The sequence below is a fragment of the Taudactylus pleione genome, unplaced genomic scaffold, assembly GCF_031769625.1.
Source record: "Taudactylus pleione unplaced genomic scaffold, aTauple2 ptg000332l, whole genome shotgun sequence".
Classification (NCBI taxonomy): domain Eukaryota; kingdom Metazoa; phylum Chordata; class Amphibia; order Anura; family Myobatrachidae; genus Taudactylus; species Taudactylus pleione.
In genome coordinates this window covers 2,653,174-2,675,867 of record NW_028284733.1, presented here as the reverse complement: position 1 = coordinate 2,675,867, position 22,694 = coordinate 2,653,174, and the positions used below count along the sequence as shown (strand labels likewise).

The 22,694-nt window shown below is 41.6% G+C and overlaps 1 protein-coding gene across 1 annotated transcript in view; it reads right to left on the bottom strand.

Annotated features, from left to right (window-relative positions):
* LOC148509084 (myelin-associated glycoprotein-like) overlaps nucleotides 1-22,694 on the bottom strand; it is a 53,426-nt gene that overhangs the window by 5,679 nt on the left and 25,053 nt on the right. Inside the window, exons 7-8 of the mRNA XM_088443622.1 lie at nucleotides 7,880-8,146; nucleotides 3,886-4,131 (exon numbers count right to left, since the gene is read on the bottom strand). Coding sequence (XP_088299748.1) covers nucleotides 3,886-4,131; nucleotides 7,880-8,146 — 513 coding nt within the window. The remainder of the gene's footprint in view (nucleotides 1-3,885; nucleotides 4,132-7,879; nucleotides 8,147-22,694) is intronic.

The following is a 22,694-nucleotide window of genomic DNA, read 5'->3' as shown; positions in this document are numbered from 1 at the left end:
CTGTAATAAAAAAAAAATACAGTACACAGACACTCAATGTGGTAGTCTTTTGTTTGTTTTAAATACACTACCCCACATCAAGGTCCCCATTTATCAATGAGACTTAGTACTTGCTAAATGGGTTATGTCCTCTTTTCAATATTTAACAAACAGAGGTAATCTAAGATTACTGCTGTTTGTCACTGTGGGGTCTATTTACTAAGCAGTGTTAGAAGACAGAGTGAAAAGTGATAAGAAAGTGATAAGATGCCAGCCAATCAGCTCCCAACTGTCATTTTTCAAAACACAGCCTGTGAAATGACAGTTGGGAGCTGATTGGCTGGCATCTTATCACTTTCTTATAACTTTTCACTCTGTCTCCTAACACTGCTTAGTAAATAGACCCCTGTATCACTTACACCATCTATAGATAGAGAGAGCAATGTGATCCCCATTTCTGGCCATGGGGACTTAGCACAGCCTTTCTGGCTAGAACGAAGCCTTCCAGGCACTGCCGGGTCCCCACCGAATGAGGTGCCTGAGGAGGCAGTTATTAGTTATAAACCTAAATACAGCAATGATGAAATCTACCGCAGTTCATATGCCCTGTCAAGCTAGAAATATGATCAGTAGGCAACAGACGTCCTGTACCTGCAACCGATAATGAGAGTGTGCAGATAAAAATGGTGCGATGGACACAGGGACAAAATCTGATCTTACCAGGGAAGTTGCATAGATCAAAACCCAAATAAAAGCAGCAGTTACTAGATCCATGAATGTTGGGCAGGATGACAAAGGAATTCCGCATAGTGGCAGGACCAGCCATTCCTACAGCCCAGTGAGGAACTAACAGAGACAGATATTCCCACTAGAGAGGCTCAGAAGATGGTTCTCACCATTATAATAAAAAGAAAGAGAGAAAGAGATAGGACAGGACAGGAAGCTACAGTAAGTGTATAAGTGCAGCAGAAGAATGAAAGGAGAATGGAAGTAAGGTATATGGGCAGGGACAAGCCTGGACACCTGCACAATTTACTGGATTCCACTAGCAAAAGCATCAAGGTGTGAGGTTCTGGTTTTGTTGTGGACCCGGGGTGGTAATAGGAGCAGACATTGAAGCAGGTTTAAAAGTAAATGTGGAGTTTTTAATGAGTGGCTTAACAGACATGAATATGGTAAAACAGAAAGTCTGGATATATAGCACTAAAGTGCACTTGGGAACTGTAGTGGGCAAAAAGGAGAAAGTCCAGTTAGTGACAGGCAATGGAAAATGTCCAGGTAGTGACTGGTTAAATAGAAAATGTCCAAGTAGTGGCAGACAAGGGGAACTGTCCAGGTGGTGACTGATTAATGGAGAATGCAGACTGAGGAAGAAATATCCAGCAGAGTTTCAGTGGAGGCAAGGTGCAGGGTGAACAGCAGGACTCAGGTACTCATGCAAGGGTAAGATAATGGAGGATGCAGGGTAGTCCAGCGGGGTTGGAGCAGACAAGCAGGCAGGCAGGTAGCATTTCACAGGTAACAGGAGGTGAGCACAGGGAACTCTCTCTGCTATGCTGAGAAACACGTTGCACTGGCAATGAAGTGAGGCTCTGAGCCTCCCTAAATACCAAGTGCTATGCCGTGACTGGCCAGAGAGAGCATGTGACAAACCAGGATTGGGCGATTCGGTCACATGACTGGAGGCAAGAGGGCGGCCCCATGCCAGAGTGGAACGGAAGCACCACCAGGCCTCACCAGCCCAAAGTGACAACATGCCCGCACAGAACTACCCACAGCCAACGCCCCTCGCCAAACACCAGCTCCACCACCAGATGCCCCCCGCTATATTTTCAGCCCCCCGCCATAGTGACTTCACAGGTAATACCCGTCAACCACCTTGCCGAGAAACTCTGGTCTTGACACAAGGTTTGTACACAATGCCAGGATCAGATTATAGTTTCAAATAAGTAGGGATGAGCAGTTTGGCTTTTTGAGAAAACTGTACACACCCGAACTCCCAGTTAGGAATCACTTTGGGCATCCAAGTGGAGTTGAATCCTGACTTGGTCTTCTCACAATTTGGAAAACGGATTCAAAAAAAGGAATTAAGTGTGTTTTCATTTATGCACCACCCTCATGATTTCAAGTGCTGTGAGGTGGTCAAAATTTACTGGAAATTAATGTTATTGATGTTAAAAATATGTTAGGGACAAAAACAGGTCCATGTTACATAATTTTATAATTTTTTATACATTTTTAATGAATTCCAAAACCAAAATAGAATCCAAACCAAAAACTTTCAGGATGAATTTGGCAAAACCAAAATCAAACCACAGGGGTCCATGCACATCTCTAGAAATTAGAGATGTGTGCGGACCCCTGTGTTTTGGTTTTGGATCTGGATTCATCTTCATGTTTTGGTTTAGTTTTTGCAAAACCATCCTCAACTATTTTGTTTTTTGATTTGGATACAAATCTATAAAAACAGCTAAAATATCCAAATCCAAAACCCGAGTTTGGTTTTTAACTCCAAATTCCAAACCAGCAACAGATCTGATCTGGGACTCCATTCAAACCGGGTAACAAAAGTGAATCTGAACCTTGACCCGGTTCTACTCAAAACCCCTAAATGCGGGTGTGTTCGGATTCAGAAATCGAGACCCGCACATCTCTACTACAAATAAAATGTGACACCAGCATGCAGGGGAAGCAGTGGAGCTAATGGAAATACAACTGTCAGGAACCTCCTCCAGTGCCTATTTCATGGGCAAACCGCAAAATAAATCTGTAAATGGAATGAAAGCTTATGTGGGAAAAATCCCTTCTGTTTACTTATGTTAATGCACAGAAGTGACATGCTCACTAATGCTGCGTACAGTATCCACACAAATCAAAACATCATCTGTATTAGTCATTCCATGACTTTGTTGCAGGATTGGAGAAAAAAAAAAACAGAAAAACAGAAAGGGGAGTATTCCCCAAATATCCTCCAGCACACTAAATTGTTCCTGCAACAATACATGAAAACTATATGGTAATAGAAATTCAGAGATATTTGTTGCATGTATTTATAAGTACATAGTAATCTGCCAGGCCACTTCATGGCTTCTCTGATACTGGCAATCCCTACTGTGCATGATAACAGAACCCGCTCTAGGCCATGTAATTATCTGTTGTAAGGCCTCATGATAAAGGCACATACAGAAATACATCCAAATTGAGAGCCAGCTTAACTGGGAGTCACCCCTGGGAACAGCAATTTGCACTACAAGAGCCAGCATGCCCTCCAAATGCTAGTTCATTCATCCCCTTTCTGTATTTCTGTTTAGTGTGACCCCTCCTTTCATACACATGAAGAGTATTGCCAAATTGATTTGAGCTGCTTCCATTTTATGTTTGTTGCAGGATTATCAGACCTAAAAGTGGCTCAGTGTTGAGCTCCTTCAGTCATACTGTAAACTTCTATCATACATTAACAAATGTACCTTGAAATCTGTTCTCCATTGAAGATCAATTTGAGTTCCATTCACACTCTGGAATGAGACTCGATCTTCGCCAGCTGGTGCAATAATTTTTTTTCCACATTCAAAATAATAAAGCACTTTTCTGCACAATAGTGAATGTCCATCAAAAGGGATGTAACTAAGTTGTTTGACACACATGCTGTTGACAGGGTTATGTCCACAGGACAATGCCAACATGGTAGTAATGTTGGCATTACTACCATTAAAGCAAGTTAACAAATAAGTATGGTGGGCATGAAGTGTTTTGCAATGGCAATGGCCTATAGGAGGAGTTAGGTAGAGTGAGAGTTTCTTGCTGATAATCTTTACTGCAGGGTGGATAGTGTATAAATTAATTTTCTACAGTGAGAGAGACAGCAACATAATCTCTCTCTATAGATTACTTGATACTGATACTGACCTCCAATGTCGACCTCATCAGAGGAGGAACTCCCAGCATTGTTGTGTGCGATACAAGAGTATTTTCCATAATTCTCTTCAGTGTTGTTTACCAACAGGATCTGTCCTATTTCATTTGGTAACAAAGCTTTGTCCTTCATCCAGCTGTAGTGAGTCACGTTTGGTCTGCTGCTCAGGAAATCACACTTCAGCTCAGTGACTCCATCTATGGGTTTAGATGAAATAATGCTAACTTTTTTAGGAGCATCTATGGAAAAGAAGAAAAGAGTGATGGATATCACAAAGTCAAATTTAATATTGTAAACATGTAAAAAGAGTTATATGCGTTAATAGTGGAATGGGCTACTGCACAGTCTCCAACAAAATGGCTCCTACCATGAAGCTTCATTGCCTAAGCAAGATGGCAACCAGTAGTGTATCTGTACATGCATACCTCCCCACTTTCATGTTTCTGGATGTGGTACATTGTGCATGCTAAAGGTGTGTGTATCTCAAAAGGGTGTGGAGCTTCGTGTTAAAGGGGACAGAGCATCGGGGAAGTGGGGAGGAGCCTCGCAGCCCCCCTATTCACATCACTGTGGGGGCATGCCCAGCAATCTCTGAGATGCTGGGCGCCCCCATCTTCTCCTACGCTGTGAACAGATGCCATGCTTATGCACATATGAGAATTGATGTCACTCCAAATTAAGCGCCATGGCATAATTTTCAGAAAGGTGTATGTGGACACATCTGTACATTGTTACTTACAGACACCAACCTACATGTGGATAGCTGAAATTAAACAGGTTTAAAATAACAATACCTTTGAGGAATCTTCTTCTCTTATGAGAATGATATACCCATGATGTATACGTTTATGGAACATATTTTCTCTGATTCAGAAACCCCTATCTCATGTATAGGAAAGAAAGAATGTTTCACTTAGAGATGATTATGAAACTTATTTTATGTAAGTTATCTCCTCTCGTAGAGAAGAACAGGGTACCAAATATCAGAGGAATGAAATCTTATTCTGTGGAATATCCTAAGTCTTTATAATTCTGAGGGTATTATGACAATGGAATTGTATAAACCTTCCAATCAATGAATGAATAAATCACTTTGAATGTGTAAATGACATGTGGTGTCTGTGGGTAACAATATCAACCAGCAGTAATTGACCCATAGTGGCCTATGGTGTCATTGGTGTTACATCAAAATCCACATCCACAGTTTCATTTAGGCCTTCGGGGGAAAGGGTGCAGTTTGTGAATCCAATAAGACTCTTATATAGAGACAAGAAAATGTATCTTGGCCTCTTGGGGTATGAATAATATGTTCTATCCCTATAATATGCATACATCTAAGTTCTCCATTATATGATTCTATACAATGTCTGGGAACAGTATGTTCTATCATTTTGTTGTTAACATTTCTCCTGTGTTCTATTAATCGATCTCTCCATCTACAAGTGGTGTGACCTATGAATTGTATGCCACACTTATCTTGTAAGAGATATATTACAGTTGATGTATGTTTTAATGTTGAATATTTATTTGGTGAAAAAAGATTAGAAAGTTCCAGTTTTATGCTTTGAAAAAATTACATGTAATACACTTATTGAACCCACATTTATAACATCCCAAGAGTTTATTTCGTAACCAATTATTTTTCTTTAGTTGGGCTTTTTATATTGTGATTCCTATCAATACTTTCATATGTAAGAAAACATGGTGCCTTCATATTACTCTAGTTCTTGGCTTAATTGAATTTGCTGCTAAATTGTATCCTGTGATGCAGATTGGGTAAACCCTGTTTGTGTAGATTGTATGTTTTTATTTTTAGTAGTAAAATAGGTGTTCTTGTCTGTTTTTGAGACCTTATTTCAAGAGTTTCAATAGTGACTCTGGATAATCTCTGTCTTTGAAGGCTTGCAGAAATTTTTGAGCATGTTGATCAAATTCTATTGAGTTTGAAAACTTCTTATGGATACCTGGTAGTTGGCCAGATGGTATATTATGTAGCCATTTAGAATAATGGTTACTTTTAAAATGTATAAAATTATAAATGTCTGTAGAGATTTGATTATCAACATTAAGAGGGTGATATCTAGAAAGTTGATAGTTTGAGTGTGAAGGTGCTTATGAAAGTGAAAGGTTTGCCCCAAACCCACATCCCCAAATGAGTCTCTCCTCAAGGAGATCCATAAAGAGGTTGGCGAAGCTCGGGGCGAACCTGGTCCCTATGGCAGTGCCCTTTGTTTGTAAAAAGATGTGTTGGTTAAATAAAAAACAGTCGTGTTTCAACTGATTTTTCCTGAAATAATTCTTGTAATATATCTAGACATGAGTCCACAATAGTGGGATGGATTCAGTGGCAAATGCCGGATTTCAAGAGGGGGGTTTCCAAATGCTTGATTTTAGAGTGAGTGTGGCCAGTCCATGAAGAGAGTATAATTAACACTTATCCAGCTTTAATATGTGTCATACAAAGTGTATTGTGTGTCATAATTCCAGCATATACAGGCCCAGAGATCACAGTAAGCCATTAAATGCATTAGTAGGGCCATCCTGTCTGAGCTGAATGTTTTTATTTTAGATGTGAGCACCATTCCAGGGCATGGGAGCAAGTCTGGGAGTCTGGGGGAGCAGCAGAAGAATCTAGCACTGCCCTGGACAAATATGTAAATATTGGGCTCTATAGGAGTGCATCCCTAACTGAGCATGTTTTCCAAATCCCCTAATTGGTGCACAGGTTATTTATTACTGGCTGATACATGTTAAAAGATCCACAGGTTATGCTATTTATTTCATTTGTGATATTAAGTAGAACATGCAGCGCTAGTAAAATTCCATTATATTACTATTTCTATTGTGGTCATGGTGTGGGCTGGGGAGGGGGGTTTCCAGGCAGATGGATACCCCCCCCCCCTGCATTTGCCTATGGATGGATTGGTTCTTGTGTTTTCAAATGTATTAACTTGTTTGAGGGTGAAATATCTCTTTCTACATAAGCACCTAACAAATCGATTGAGTAAGAACTTTAGATGATAATTTGAAAATGCCCATGAGTTTTAGTGTTTTTTTTGCATTTTTTCTTTTGTGTTTTATGCCTTCATCTGTTTCCTCTCCTTCTCCATCTCTTACTCTTTTGTGTGTTGATGGATATAGGAACTCATACAGATTTTCAATAGAGAATGATCCCAATTTTTGGTGATTTAAATCTGTCAGATTTGATGATTGAAAAGGGTGATTTTTAAGATTGGGATGAAACTAAGTTTTATTTGGTCTTGCTCTTTGTCTGATTCAGAGGGATGGATAATTTTGGATTGTCTCCCTAGAATTTTGGTTTGGATTTTGTCTACCTAGAATGATGGTTATTTGGTGTGAAATATTTTGGTTTGTTATCTCTGTCTTATATTGGACATATAGTTCCATTGGGGTTCACTATAATGAGACAGAGGTTTAATAATTTTTTTTTCTCATTTTATGTGTATTTACCTCATTTTTTTCATAATCTATGAAGTCTCGTATAAATTTCTCATTTTTGCTTTTTCTAATGTCCTTTTCAAATCATTGCACTCTGCTGCTAATAAGTTGGTCTCTTTCTGTAAAAGGAAAATCATCCACAAATGATTTTAACTCTTTATATTGCTATATCTAATTCTTTTTCAATGGATAATACCAGTGTTTTCCTATATTCTATTAGAATTTGCATGAGTTCCCTAGAGCATGAGCAAGAAAAGCCGAATCATTTGTAAACGATGGGTCTTTTTTGGATTTGTAACCCTCTAGGTATTATATTGTTTTCTAGATAGATGTCCTACAAGATATGGTAAATGATGTAGTACTCTCTCTGCATCAGGCTCTAGTCAATAAATTATTAAATGCAAATGTTTCGAATAGCTAATACACAAAAATACAAAAAGGTAGTATTATAAACATACTTATTACACAAAATTATATATATATCACATATACTGAATATCTATGTAAGAGCTCATTGTGTATACGTACATTGCACAGGAATCTCTGTTAGCGCTGATTCTCCGCTGCCCACTTTATTTATTGCAGCACAGGAGTAGGGTTCAGTGTCCCATGTCACGTCACTTAGTTTAATGTACATTCCTCTGGTTTGTAATTTAGTTTTATTCTTCCCTTTGTACCATTCATATGTAGATGCATCTGGCACAGAGTCAATGCTTCCACATGATAAAGTCACATCACTTCCTTCTATTAATTCTGTGCTTCCCATGACGGTGACAATAACAGCTTTTGGTGGGACTGTGAACAAAAAAATCATTTTGATTTAATGCTCTGTAAAAAAGAAAATACACCATAGACAGCTCTATACCAACTGCAGAAAAGTCATTATGATGTTACAGGAATTAAAGAAACAGAATGTCTTCAGAAAACATCTTCTATCACATATACTGCAGAGCTACGGTATATCTGGAAGAGAGCAGGAGGTTATGGGAAGGTGTAGATGGGAACCTGATTTCTTTATTTTGGTAATTGCTATTGATAAATGGATTTCACCACTTATGTAGCACATCCATTATTCCTCGGTCCTGCTCGTTTGAACAGGAAACAGGTCAGGCCTGTGCCACTGACATGTCAATGGGCCTAATTTACAGATGGACACTTGTCAGGAGTCGCACTGCCAGTTCTCCACGGAGGGGCCGGACAGCCGCACTCTGCCTGACCTTGACCCGGTGGATGCTGCGCTGTGCCCATTCTCCCCGCACGAGTCCCACTAGCTCTGCTAGGGAGAGTTGTGTTAAGTCCAGCTGTCAGCCGCTGGCCCCTCTTCACTTACCTGAACTTGTCCTCACAGCAGGGCACGGCTCCACAGCTTCAACGCTGGCTTCTCCGGTCCATGGGCACAGCCATCTTGCTTCAGTCACATGATCAGGCATCTACCAATCCTGCTCAGCTCTTGGGTCAGCTGAGTGTAATTGACCAACCAGCAACAGGCACTAGTACAGTATATAAATCTATCCTGGACTCTCACTCAGTGTCTGTGCAATATAGGTTTCCTTTTGGCTCCTGTTGGTTCTATGTTTGCCCCAGACTGAGTGTACTTTTACTGACATTTGTCTGAACCCAGTTATAGTACTTCTCAAGCAAGCCTGAAACCTTATGTTATTCTGAGCGAAGCTCAGTACCTTGCTCAAAGAACTTTGCGCTTTTGCAGTTGTGATCCGTGCTGAATCAGGCAGTAAATATTGTAGAATTAATGATGTGCTGTGTAGAATTAAGCCAATTACAATGCAGATAATGCTACTGATTGTATCAGGTATGTGACTGAGAGCCTGATTCACTACCATACGAAACTGCGTATGCAGTAGCGATAATGCAGTAGCAATTATGCACGCAGTTTAACTGCGATAGTATGCTAATACATCATGATCACTATGATCACTATTCCCTCACAGCACTACACAAGGACACCCACTTTATCTTACACACATCCGTAATGTTTAGCAAGACTGCAAAACCATCAGTACAATGGAGTACCATCGCAGCCTCAGGCACACTTGCACAAGCCCTGACCTTACTCAAAAATTGCTTACAGCCATGCACGCTATCAGGCCTCAGGCTGCACAGTCCATCGCAGTGGATAATTTATGCATGCTCCTGCAATGGCGTTGAAATGCACTGGCACACCTGTATTTGCCCGACCACCCCCCGTCACCACTCATGAACGGCACTTCCTGAAAACCACACAGTAATTGGTTTGCGTAGTCACTGAGTTTGCAGTCCCGATCGCCATAGCTAGTTTACGCACTTTGATGTATGTGCATAATGCAACAATGGGCTGATTGCATGCGTAATCGCAGTTGCGTTTGGTAGTGAATCAGGACCTGAGTTACCAGTTATTGATTTTTTTTTTTTTAAATGGTTTTACTAATATGATCATTTTTTTTTATGTAATATATGAAAATGTCTATAATGGCTTATTTTTGGAGGGATCAGGTGGATTAGTAAATTGTGATTGGCAGAATGATGTTTATATAGAATAACAAACAGTGATATGGATGCCTCTAAGGAAATCATCTACTTGTGATGAAACGCGTCGGTCAGTTTTTGCTGCATTTGCTGGAAATCAGAGAGACTTGTACATAATAGGGCTGATCTGGGCAGTGCTTTTGCTAAACATGCTGCTTCTCAGACACTTCTATTAATTTCAGTTAAAATACGACTGAACTCACACACTTGCAAACTCGATTCCATACACAATTGGAAAACACAATTCAGTCAAACATGATCTTAGTAAAGTTGTGAGTTTGTTTGAGAGAAACTCCACAGGCACACCTGCGATGCCCAGGCACAAAGACAGTCTTTTTTGATGAAAATGCATCTTTGATGCACAGAGATGTGACTAGAATGCACCAGGAGACTGTACTGATTAATTTGCTATGCGACACATGTACGTTAACTTTGAAGCACAATGGAACTTGGCATTGTAGCATCGTTTAAAGATTCAGAGACACTGTCACACATAGATATACAAGTGTTGCATGTAAATAAATCAGCACAGTCTCCTGGTGCCTCCTAGTTGCATTGTGGCTAAGATGCATTTTCTGCAAAAAGGACGCAAAAAAGATGCCCGGTGCAAGCAGAGAATTATTGGACCTTGCTTGCCAAGAGGGTCTTTTTGGCATGACTGCAGCAATGATAAGTGAAGACACATCTGTCTAATTCCAGTTAATTGTCTAGAACCTGATCCCTAGAGGAGGGGGCAGGGCCCTCAGGCAATGGAATACACTGGGGATTTCCCTGTGCCACTGTGGTCCAATCCAACCTTGATAAAAAGCTATTTTGCCAGTGAAAATGAGACTATTCCAAGGTAGCCGGTGTGTTGGTCCTGTGGTAGCACTACTGAGTTAGCAAAAGATTATAGAGTATTCTAAAGGATGTCACAACAACATACTGTAAGGCAAATGCGTATGCCTGTACACAATGACTTTAGATAAGCGGGATCAAATCCCGATGCCAGAAGACCGGAAACTGAAAATCCCGACAGGTGAGTATTTTAACTATAACTAACCTTACTCCCCCGAACCCTAATCCTCCCTTAGGGGTACCTAACCCTAACCTCCCCCAAGTGCCTAACCCTATCCCCCCTGTAAGTGCCTAAACCTAACCCCCCCTTCCCCACAGCCTAAATCTAAGTCTCCCAGGGGGTGACTAACCCTAACCTCCCCCCGGTGGTGCCTAACCCTAACCCTCCTGGGGGGGTGCCTAAACATAAGTCCCCCTCAGGAGCCTCTAACCTAAACCCCTCCCGCGGCCGTCTGCGCCCGCCGCCCGGCTTACCTTCGTTTGGTATGCCGTGCGTCAGGCTCCCGGCATAGGTAAAATGACAGGCGTCGGGATTTCGACGCCTGTCATTAGACCCCTGCCGGGATTAAACAGTCGGGAAGCCGGTAGTCGGCATTTCGACCATCGGCTTACTGACTGCATCCCAGATAAGCATATTGTATGCATTCTACAGGACAACACACAGTTTGCATTGGGGGCAAAGTAGAGATGGAAGCAAACTAAGCAACATTTCCTAGTGCATACAAAACTAGCAAAGTTTCATTTATATGCAGAGACGGTCTGTAATAGTAGCAAATGGGACTGGTTTATGGCAGGTATAAAATATTTAAACTTAATGGCTCAGGTACAAAAAAAAAAAAAGATTAAGTATGCTCAATTATGTCTGAATAATAAAGAAATCATGAATCCATATGATCAGAGTGCACAGAAAAAGCCAGTTATAGGTAGTTTGCACCCATCATCATCATCCTCTGTCTTGACCTGTCCCTGACCACCCACAAATAATATAGTTTATCTTGGTGTTAATAGATCTTTTGCTAATCTGCCTGTGTAGTTGTTTGGCTTACATTACATGGCTCCTGTCCCAAAATATACACTAAATGGCGTAGTACTCCCTCTGCATCAGGCTGTAGGTACGCAATTCGATATATTGAAAATCAATATAATAAATGATTAAATGCAAAAATGCCACCAATAGCTAATAAACAAAAATGCCAAAAAAGTAGTATTACATATATATCATAAATATCTATGTAAGTGCTGATTGTGTATACATACATTGCACAGGAATCTCTGTTAGAGCTGATTCTCCGCTGCCCACTTCATTTTTTCCAGTACAGGAATAGGGTTCAGTGTTCCATCTCACATTAATTATTTTAATTAACATTCCTGTGATTTGTAATTTCCTTTTATTCTTCCCTTTGTACCATTCATATGTAGTTGCGGGTGGATTAGAGTCGCTGCTGCATGATAAAGTCACATCACTTCCTTCTGTTAATTCTTTGTTACCTATGAGGGTGACAGTCACAGCTTTCGGTGGGACTATGAACAAAAAAATTATTTTGATTTAATGTAAAAAAGAAAAGACACCATAATCAGCACTATACCAACTGCAGAAAAGTCATTATGATGTTACGTGAATTAAAGAAATATAATGTTTGTCTTTTATTATCAGAAAACACCTTCTATCACATATGCTACATGGCTATATCCGGATAAGAGCAGGGGGTTATGGGTAGATGTAGATGGGAACATCATTTTTTTATTTTGATTATTTACATTGATAAATGGATATCACCACTTATGTAGCACATCCATTATATCTCAACCCTGCTCATTGGAGCAAGGAAAAAGTCAAGCCTGCGCCACACATAAGTTTCATTTTTCAAACAGGTTAATGAATTTACTAGCTGCTGAGTTGCTGTCATTCGTGCTGTTCAATGGTGTAATCATTCTATATCATTCCTATTTTTCATTTGTATTTAGCGTTCGATTTCAACTAACTCGAATGAACAGATGCACGGATGGATCAGGGAGATCCGTAATGCATGCATCTGTGTGTAAACAAATAAACAAAGATGCATGGACGGAACAGGGAGATCCGTGCTACATGCATCTGACACAGATGCACCGATGGATCAGCAAGATCAGTCGGTGCTACTGTTTTAAAAAAAAACGGCATGCCCCCCCCCAAAAAAAGTACAACCAGCACTGGCCTTTAAAGACCTAGTACTGGTTGTCCTAAATACAGGGGGACAAACAACATAGGTTTCCTCTGTATTAAGCACAGCCAGCACCAGGCTATTCAGAACCAGACCTGGTTGCCAAAATACAGGAGACAAATGATGTAAGGGTCCCCTGTATATAGCGCAACCAGCACTGGGCTCTGATCTGGTCTTGGTTCTGGAAATACAGGGGACAAAAAGGCATAGTGGTCCCTTTAATCTCCATAACCAGCAGCACATTTTTTTAGTGGGGGGGTTAATGCCACAGCCAGGGGAACCCTTCCACTTGGTCCCCCAGCCATAGTATTACCCCTGACTGTTAGTCAGCTCAGGCAAGGAACCAATAAAGGGGTCCCCCTCTTCAGGCCATACCAGGCCTAGCCTGACAGCCTGGGGCTATCCCCAGCACCACTGGAGTGGTGGGTTCCGGGTTGATTATGTAAAGTGTGGTGCATTTGTAAGAGTTAAAATTATTGTCTTTTGCAGTTAAACTACAGGTCCCAGAAAGCCTCCCCCGCATGCTGGTACTTGAAGAACCACAAGTACTAGCATTACAGGCCCGCTGGTGCCTGTAGCTCCACGGCAAAATAAATACTTAAAAAACCACAGAACACACACATGTACACTCACACTCACTATCACTCATACTCACCTTTGTATCCCTGAAGCCCATCACATCCACTTCTCCAGTAGGAATCCATAGGGTACCTGTAATAAAAATTCTATACTCACCTATCCCTATGCATAGACCAATGATGAGAACGGCAATGTTACTTAAGGTTACCTTTGCTGTGTTCATCATTGACTTCAATTGTGGGTACCACTGATTGGCTGAGAGACAGAAGGCTCGCCTCTCTCAGCCAATAAACACTCAGCACTATGATTTCTATAGTGAATTCCCTCTGCTGAGCTGTCATTCAGGTAGTACTGTCCTTAGAGGATGGTACTAATGTCCGCTGATTTTTGGTCTGTTGATTTTTCCAAGCCCTATAGATGCCTACTTTTGTAGCGAAGAGGACGTGATCCACGCATTTTTTAAACACAGTAGCACAGACGGATCTCACTGACCCGTCCGTGCATCTGTGTTTATTTTTTTACACACATATGCATGTATCACGGATCTCCTTGATCTGTGCATGCAGAGTAGTCAGTGATGGTCAAGTATGTTGAGATGTGAAACTCAAATTGAAAAAGGTGCTCTATTTGAGATTTCTATTTTGGTCTATTTTGCTGTCGATTTGCATTGTATTTCAGCCGTTATAACAAATACGAATCTTTAGTAAATTTCCAGGTCGTATTGATGTCTATGGCAAAAGACTGCCGAGTTGGACCGATGGTATATGTGTCCGATAACATGTTACCATCTGAGTTTCTGGTGTTCTCGACCAATTTTTCAGTTTCAAATGGAGCAAAGTCGGCAGAGTTTAGCCTTTAGTAAATTCCGAATATGCAGTTCATGGACGATTTTGCCACCTTCTATGACATTTGAGCTTAGTAAATCTACCCCTAATAGCATTGCTACTGCAACTTTGGATGCTGCAGCCATACTAATATATGCTAATGCAGCAGGAGGCATCTATTGACTAAAGACACCTCCTGCCAGCATTGCAGATCCGAGTGCTGCATCTGAAGATGCAGCATTGGATCACCTTTATGACTTTCGGCGACGATGGAAGCAGTCATTGCCCATCTGAGTAATCTTAAGGGCCAGGAAATCGGCATCAGAAGACTCAGACCCTGGCCCCAGAATGCCTACAAAATGGGAGTGACACACCACCTGTGTTGTAAAACGGCCTCTATCTCCACCCCCTCCCTGCATCCAAATGGCTGCAGCATGTCAATCATGCTGCGGCTTTGGGGGCTCTGGGCCTGATTCAGAGCCGGACCCTCTGACCAGAGCCCTCGCTCTGAATCAGGGCCCTCCTACCTAAACTTGGAGCGGCCTCCTGGTCGCTCGCATAGCTGTGGGTGACCACCCACAGCATATGCGAGTGGCCAAAAAGATGGTCGCGATGGTCAAGACCATCGCGACCATCGGGCTTGCGACGAGACCCTGCGGTAGGGTCTCGGTGACCGCAAGCCCTGGAGTGATTTTGGCTCTATCAGAGCCAAAATCACTCCCACTGACATCACTAGTGATGTCAGTGGGGCCGGACCCAGATGGTAGGCGTTCCCATGGGAACACCTCCGTCTGGCAGACACGCCCCCAGCACGCCTACCAAAGGGTGCGTGCTGTCAATCAACATCGACAGCACGCCCCCTTTGGTGCGAGACCCATAACGACGGCTACCCCGTCGTTATTCGGGTCTAGCGCTTGCGCACTAGGGCACCATCGACCCGCTTGCGAGCGCTCAGCGCTCGCGAGCATGTCTGAATCAGGCCCTCTGTGAGCAACCTCGCAGAACCAGTTCTGCACATGCACAGAACAGCTCATGCACAGTACACCCGCCAGAGGGTTTATGTACATATTACTAGAATAGCTACCATATTAATGACTGATATGGATGTAGCGAAGTGGTTTTCTTGAAAAAGATGTAATTTAATGGACATTGAATAAGTTTGTAATGATTTTGAGTTTGTTTTTCAGTGATCAGAAAATGAACCATGAAATTGATTTATGGAGCAACTGTAGCTGTGTATAAAATAGTTTACTTAAAATAGGACCAATGGCCTCTTCAGAGATTTATTGCTCTCTGTAACAATTATGGACGTTTATTTCTTGGAGAAGATCCCCCAAACCTCATGTGGTTGAAAAGTCTAAAAAGCAAAAATAGCAAAATTTATTCAGAAAGTTTTGAAAAATTTGACAAATTGCAGCATTTCATGACTTGGTCCAAATTTGCCTAAATATTGTAGAATAAATTATGTGCTGTGTGGAATCAAACCAATTACAATGCATATAATGCTACTACCTTTTTCAGGTATGTGACTGAGTTACTGGTTATTGATTTATAAAAAAAAATAGTCCTACTAAGATAATAATACTAACTGGGATACCCGGCGTTGCCCATGTTGAAGACTGGACCCTGAAGTACACCTGTAGCATTGTCCTCACCTATAACTTCATTCCATTGATCCTGAATTGGACCCCACTGTTTGCTAACATGTATGCAAACAGTGGCATAACTACCGTGGGTGCAAGGGGTGCAGCTGTTATGGTGCCTGAGCTGCCTCTGTGGCCCACCTTTCCTCCTGAGCCCAGTCATGCACACAAGGTGGGCCAGTCCAGTCAGGACCATCAAGAGGGGCCCAGGTGTTAGCGATGTTGATTTAGTGCCTATAATCAGCTGGCACACTGGCAGGCAGTCATGGAGAGATAGCATCGCCAGTTTTGAGGCAATTAGAGCTTGCAGACCGGCAGTCAGTCAGCAGTGGTGGCTCCTGATTGGCTGCTGGTCTGTGAGCTTCGATTGGCTTGCGAGTGATGCCACACTTAAATTACACTGGTGCTGTCTGGCCATGTCTATCACTGCCTGCTGGTGCGCCAGATGTAATTAGCTTGTGGCCTGGCCCCAAATCCACACTTGCTGGCTGCTGATGGCACACATGGAGAAGCAAGAGGCTGCTGGAGGGAAATGGGGAGGTGAGTTGCTGGAGGGGGGGGAATAATGTGTAAGGGGCACTACAATTGTGTGGAATATTGTGTTATATTGGGCACTATAACTACTGTATGTGGCATAATCTGTAAATGATATAATGTGGTATAATGTGTAAGAGGCATTACTGTGTACTGTGGGGGTCCTTCAGACCCGCTCAAGAGCAATGGATGCTCGCAAACGGGTCAATGTTGCCCCACTGCGCATGTGCACGATGGAGGGAGCTCCGTCGTGCGCATGCATGAGACCCGGATAGCGACGGGCTCTCCGTCTCTCCGGGTCTCACACCAAAGGGGACGTGCTGTCGATGTTGATAGACAGCACGCCCCCTTTGGTGGGCGTGCCGGGGGCGTGGCTGTCAGACGGAGGCGTTCCCATGGGAACGCCTACCATCTGAAGCCAGCCCCACTGACATCACTAGTGATGTCAGTGGGAGTGATTTTGGCTCTGATAGAGCCAAAATCACTCCAGGGCTTGCGGAAGCAAGACCCTACCGCAGGGTCTCCGTCGCAAGCCCGATGGTCGTGATGGTCATGACCATCGCGACCATCATCATGGACGCTCGCATAAGCTGTGGGTGTTAACCCACAGCTATGCGAGCGTCCATAAGGCCGCTCCATTTTCATGTAGGAGGGCCCTGATGCTCTGGTCAGAGCGTTCATCTCTGAATCTGGCCCTGTGTTCTAGTTACGCCCTTTCATGCAAGCACAGAAGCTCTAGATTTAATATTAACTTGCATGAGTCATCAAGTTTTCTAAGACTGATGTTAAAATTATAATTTTGTTGCATTCTCACTAGAGCCAGCACTGGAACTAGTGTAATTTAAGAGTGTCCCCATTTTTAGGGTTTGTGTGAAAATGTGTAGCCCTGACAAAGTTCACACCTACAGTAGGCAAAAACCTAATCCTTGTCAACCTATACACCACCATGCCAAATGTGGTGGAGCTAGGTCCAAAACTGTGGCTGTGCATAAACAACAAAAAGATAGACAGACTGACGCTTTCTCTCTTATTATATAGAAACACATGAAAATGCCTATAATGGCTTGATTTTGGAAGATCAGCTGGATTAGTAAATTGTGATTGGCAGAATTAATTTTATATAGAATAACAGTGATATGGATTCCTCTGAGGAAATCATCTACTTGTGATGAAACGCATTGGTCAGTTCTTGTTGCATTTGCTGGAACTCATAGAGACTTGTACATAATAGGTCCTGATTCAGAGGTGGAATGGCAAAACAGTCATGACTGCATGTTTATATGCAACATGACTGAGTCTTTATGTTTATGTCACAGCCAATGGGATTCATACAGAGATGCCCACCTGCTGTGACTCAACTCCAACACTTTTCATAAAAAGTCGCACCATCAGACATTAGAGCAGCCCTATGGACAGTGAGAAGGTGAGCCAGAAGACAACCATCGGTGCAAGTGCAACTGTGAAAAAAGATATGGTAATTCACCGTGACATGCCCGCATCTAGCTATGCCTTTCCCCTGTTACAAGTCAGTAATGCTCAGTGAAATTGTCTATCTTTGCATCTGTATATATTCTACATCCCACAGTATTGACCACTTGGTTACATGCACAGTGCGACTCAGATGTATGCGCAGACTGAAAACATTGGCAGCTTGCATTCGAAACCAACAATTCATCCACCATTGAATCAAGCATATTGCCAATATTTGCAGGGAAAGACAGAAAAACTGAGCTACAGTATTTGCCACTAGTACATTTGTGAACTGATTGGTGAAAAAACTGAGGGCCTGAATCAGAGTTACATGCTATTGCACAGCTGCTGCGACTTTGTAGACAGCAGCTTTATGCATTTGAGTCAAACTGACTTTGTACGCAACTGTGCAATAATATACCAATGCCACAAAAAGCATCTTGTCATGCTTATGCTTGAATTTGTTTGTGGAACTGGATTTGAGTCTCGGACTCGAATGGAGTCTGAGGTTATTGACTCTAGCTGAATGGTCCTAAGTAGTTTCTGCTTATAGACTGGAACAAGAATGTGAAGTGTATGAGATGCACTTGTGTCTACTGGAAAGCAAGATGTGGCTGCTGGTGAGTGAAGGCACTGGTAGCACAGCTGGAGTCATACAGAAACAGATAATAGATGTTTGAGGCACGCAGATGCAGAGAGACTGGAGGTAGGTCAAGGAATCATGTGGAACTCTAAATAGCTCTTCACTGGAATACTAGGTCACCGGAATGGGGCCCGGATGCTGGAAAGCTGGAATGGAACCGGTTTGCTGGAACTCCAGAATGGGATTGGATTGCCGGATCACTGGATAATACAATCCCATTCTGGAATCCAATCCCAGATTGGAACCAACAAAGTCAGATTTTGGACTGAAGCTGATGGAATCAGGTATCAGACTGGAGTTTATGGTTCTGGCTATCAGATTTGATCTGATGATAGAGGATATCGGACAGGAACTGATGGAATCAGGTATCGGACTGGAACCGATGGTGCTTGTTATCAGATTGGATTCAATGATACAGGATATTGAACTGGAACTAATGGAATCAGGTATTGGACTGGAACCAATGGTTTTCAGGTATCGGATTGGAACTAATGGTAATGATTATCGGATTGCAAACTGAGTGCAGGATCACTGAGATAGAACCTGAGTGCAGGATCACTGGGATGGAACCAGAGTGCAGGATCACAGGGAATGAACCAGATAACAGGAGCCAGTGGTGCAGCAAAGTGAAAACCTACACAGGAGATCAATAGGAATAATCTGCTGTATCTCACCAATGGAGTATGCAGCTAGGCTGAAGACAACATTGCACTGTCAAGTGTTATGTGCAGCAAGAATCCTTATGTACACCATGGAGAGCAGGTATTGGATGCAGGTGGCAGATGACATCAAACTGGCCTCTTGTTGGTGGATGGAAAGTCACCTGATACAGACTTTCATGGCTGCAGCCAGCTCTGGAAGGAATGATGAACATGAAAGCTGGGGAGACTGCAGGAGGTGAGGAGAATCAGCAGCTGGAGGGAGACTGTCAACATTTTGGATCAGGGAGCAGGGAACCAGGAAATTGATCCAGTAGCTGTGATGTATGGCACAATTTGTGACAGTACCTCCCCTTTTAGAAGTGGCCTCAGGATGCTTCCTGGTCTTGTCAGGGTACTTGAAATGGAAAATCTTCAATGAGGATAAGTGGAAAGGCGAACTCGAGATCTTTGATGATTCCTCTTCTTTCTATGAGAATGTTTTGAACCAACCAAAGGAATTGGTATCACCTGTAAGGAGAAAACTTTGAAAGGAAGCATGGGACCACCAAGGAAGGTAGTAGCATCATGATCAGGATCATAATCAGAGTCAGAGTCCAAGTCTATTGTCAGAACTGAATCAATCTTCTTTGGATTGGTGCATTCCAGAGAATCACTGTAATAACATGAAGCAGATGATCCTACACATATTATTAAGACTTGAAGGACCAGAGGACTGGGTATTAAAAGAACACTTGGAGGATTAAGTAGATAATGAAATCTGAAGACTAGAATACTCGGAGGAACCACTGTATGAAGAAGACAAAGAAGTGTACCCAATTCTCATATCCATAGATACAAAGTTTGAAGTGCTGCTTTTCTTGGAGGCTTGAAAGCCCTTAGCACATTGGTCCATTAATTAATAAGATTTTACTCATATGGCAAAGGAAGCCTGAGCTATAGATGAATTCTTGACAGAATGAGTTGAATGCTTGGATGACCCCAAGTGGGCTGTGTTTGGAACACATTCCTTAATTACAGCTTCACTAAAAGTCAGTAATTTCTGAAGCATTGGATCATCAGACTCAATGGGGTAAATTTACTAAGAATCGTGTTTGGGTGAGTTTTCATTCTTGTGCAAGTTTAGCCTGTTTTCCTGACTCACAAATTTACTAAGAGCAAACACGTGCGAACTTGCAGTAAACTAACATTAAAACTAGCACTAAGTTACAAAACATGACCATATACACCATCGGACAAATTTGCAAGTCATTTCCATAGGAAACAACACAACATGCAAATATACCAAGAATCAAGTTTTGAAGCTCGCACAGGAAATAAACCAAACTCTCACCAAATTGGAATTTTTTAATAGAATACCTCCTGAGGTACGTGTTTGCATGTGTTCACAGGTGTTTCAAATTGCAATTAGTGGGAACACAATGATGATGCCTATTAAAGGGGATAAATGAGCTGCAATGATTTGTGCAAAACAAAAATGGCAGAATATACTACAATTGCTATTCACTGCATGTGGCTGGGATTTCAGAGGCTCTACCACCAGGCAGGAAGGATCCAGGAGCAAGAAACTGAGCAGGCTCATGAGGTGGGATGTACAGTCAGGTGCATAAATATTGGGACATTGACAGAATTTTCATATTTTGGCCTCTATTCACCACCAAAATGGCTTTGAAATTAAACAAACAAGTTGTGCTTTAACTGCAGACTTTCAGATTTAATTTGAGGGTAATTACATCCAAATCAGGTGAACGGTGAAGGAATTACAACGGTTTCTGTATGTGCCTCCCAATTTTTAAGGGGCCAAAAGTAATGGGACTATCAACCTAAAAGCTATTTCATGGACAGGTGTGGGCTATTCCCTCGTTATTTCATTATCAATTAAGCAGGTAAAAGGTCTGGAGTTGATTCTAGGTGTGACATTTGCTTTTGGAATCAGTTGCTGTCGAGTCTCAATATGAGACCCAAAGAGCAAGCCATTATAAATGTGAGACTTCAAAGGTGCACTTCGGGGCCTTTAGAGAAATAATTGTTCTTTGATTGAGATATTAAAATATAACCTTTATTAAATGCTCAATTAAGATCACATACAATTATTAAAATATAGATAATAAAGAAAGTGCTGAAAGAACAGAAAGTGTGTATTAATATTAGGATTAAAAATCCATTCTGCTGGAACACAGTCTTATTAATATTAATTGCTCTGTATTATTTAATGTTTCTGTACGTCACTTGGTTAGGACAGTCTACAGAACCATCAGATATCTAATACTCAGATATTCATCTCAATTTATCAGTATATTATTGCGATTTATCAGTATAGTCATGTAGTACTGTAACACAAGTTGTTACAATTGCTGTTACTGTATCAACAAATGTAAGATTATAAACTATATATTGGTTCAATGTTGCTGAGGTCCACAAATTATATTGGTGTTACTATTTCCTTTCCAGGTTAGCTTTTAAGGAGGTATTGTTTAGAAAGGAGGGATGGGTAAATGATTGATAATAATGTGGCACAAATAAAAGGTGTTTGTAACATTCCTTGCTGTTTATTTATTCATATGTCTCTGACAATATAATACGACTGTGTTTCAGCAGAATGGATCCTAATTTTAATCCTAATATTAATACTAATATTAATACACACTTTCTATTCTTTCAGCACTTTCTTTATTATCTATGTTTTAATAATTGTATGTGATCTTAATTGAACATTGAGATATTAAAATATAACCTTTATTAAATCAAAGAACAATTATTGCTCTAAAGGCCCCGGAGTGCACCTTTGAATTCTCACACTATTTTACATTTTTGACTTTGTTAGTAATCAGTGAGTTAGGTAGTACCATTCCCATTATAGTGTTCCTAAACAAATCATGGAATGCATACCAAACTTTAAATATAATATCATCTAAAATATTACGGGTAAAGGGGGACAATAATAATTCTGAAAACTCAAGAAAATCTGTGCGGGACTGCAACAAATCTTACAAATTATTCAGCAGGACAGAAATTTCTTGCAGACACTAATCCAACTGTCTCTGCAATATCTCTAGACCTTCTAGACATTTTGCCTTGCAGGGAGTCCATTCCTAGCACTGGACAGCCGGGCAGATACATGGGACAGTGCAAACTGTCACACTTGTACTTGAATTTGTTTGTGGAACTGGATTTCAGTCTCTGGCTGGAATGGAGTCTGAGGCTATTTATGCTAGCTGGATGGTCTTAAGTAGATACTGCTTATGGACTGGACAGGAATGTGAAGTGTATGAGATGCACTTGTGTGTACTGGAAAACAAGATGTGACTAATGGTAACTGAAGGCACTGGTGAAACAGCTGGAGTCTTGACAGAAACAGATGATAGTTGCTTGAGGCACACAGGTGCAGAAAGACTACAACCAGTTGGTCACTGGATCATGTGGAACTCAG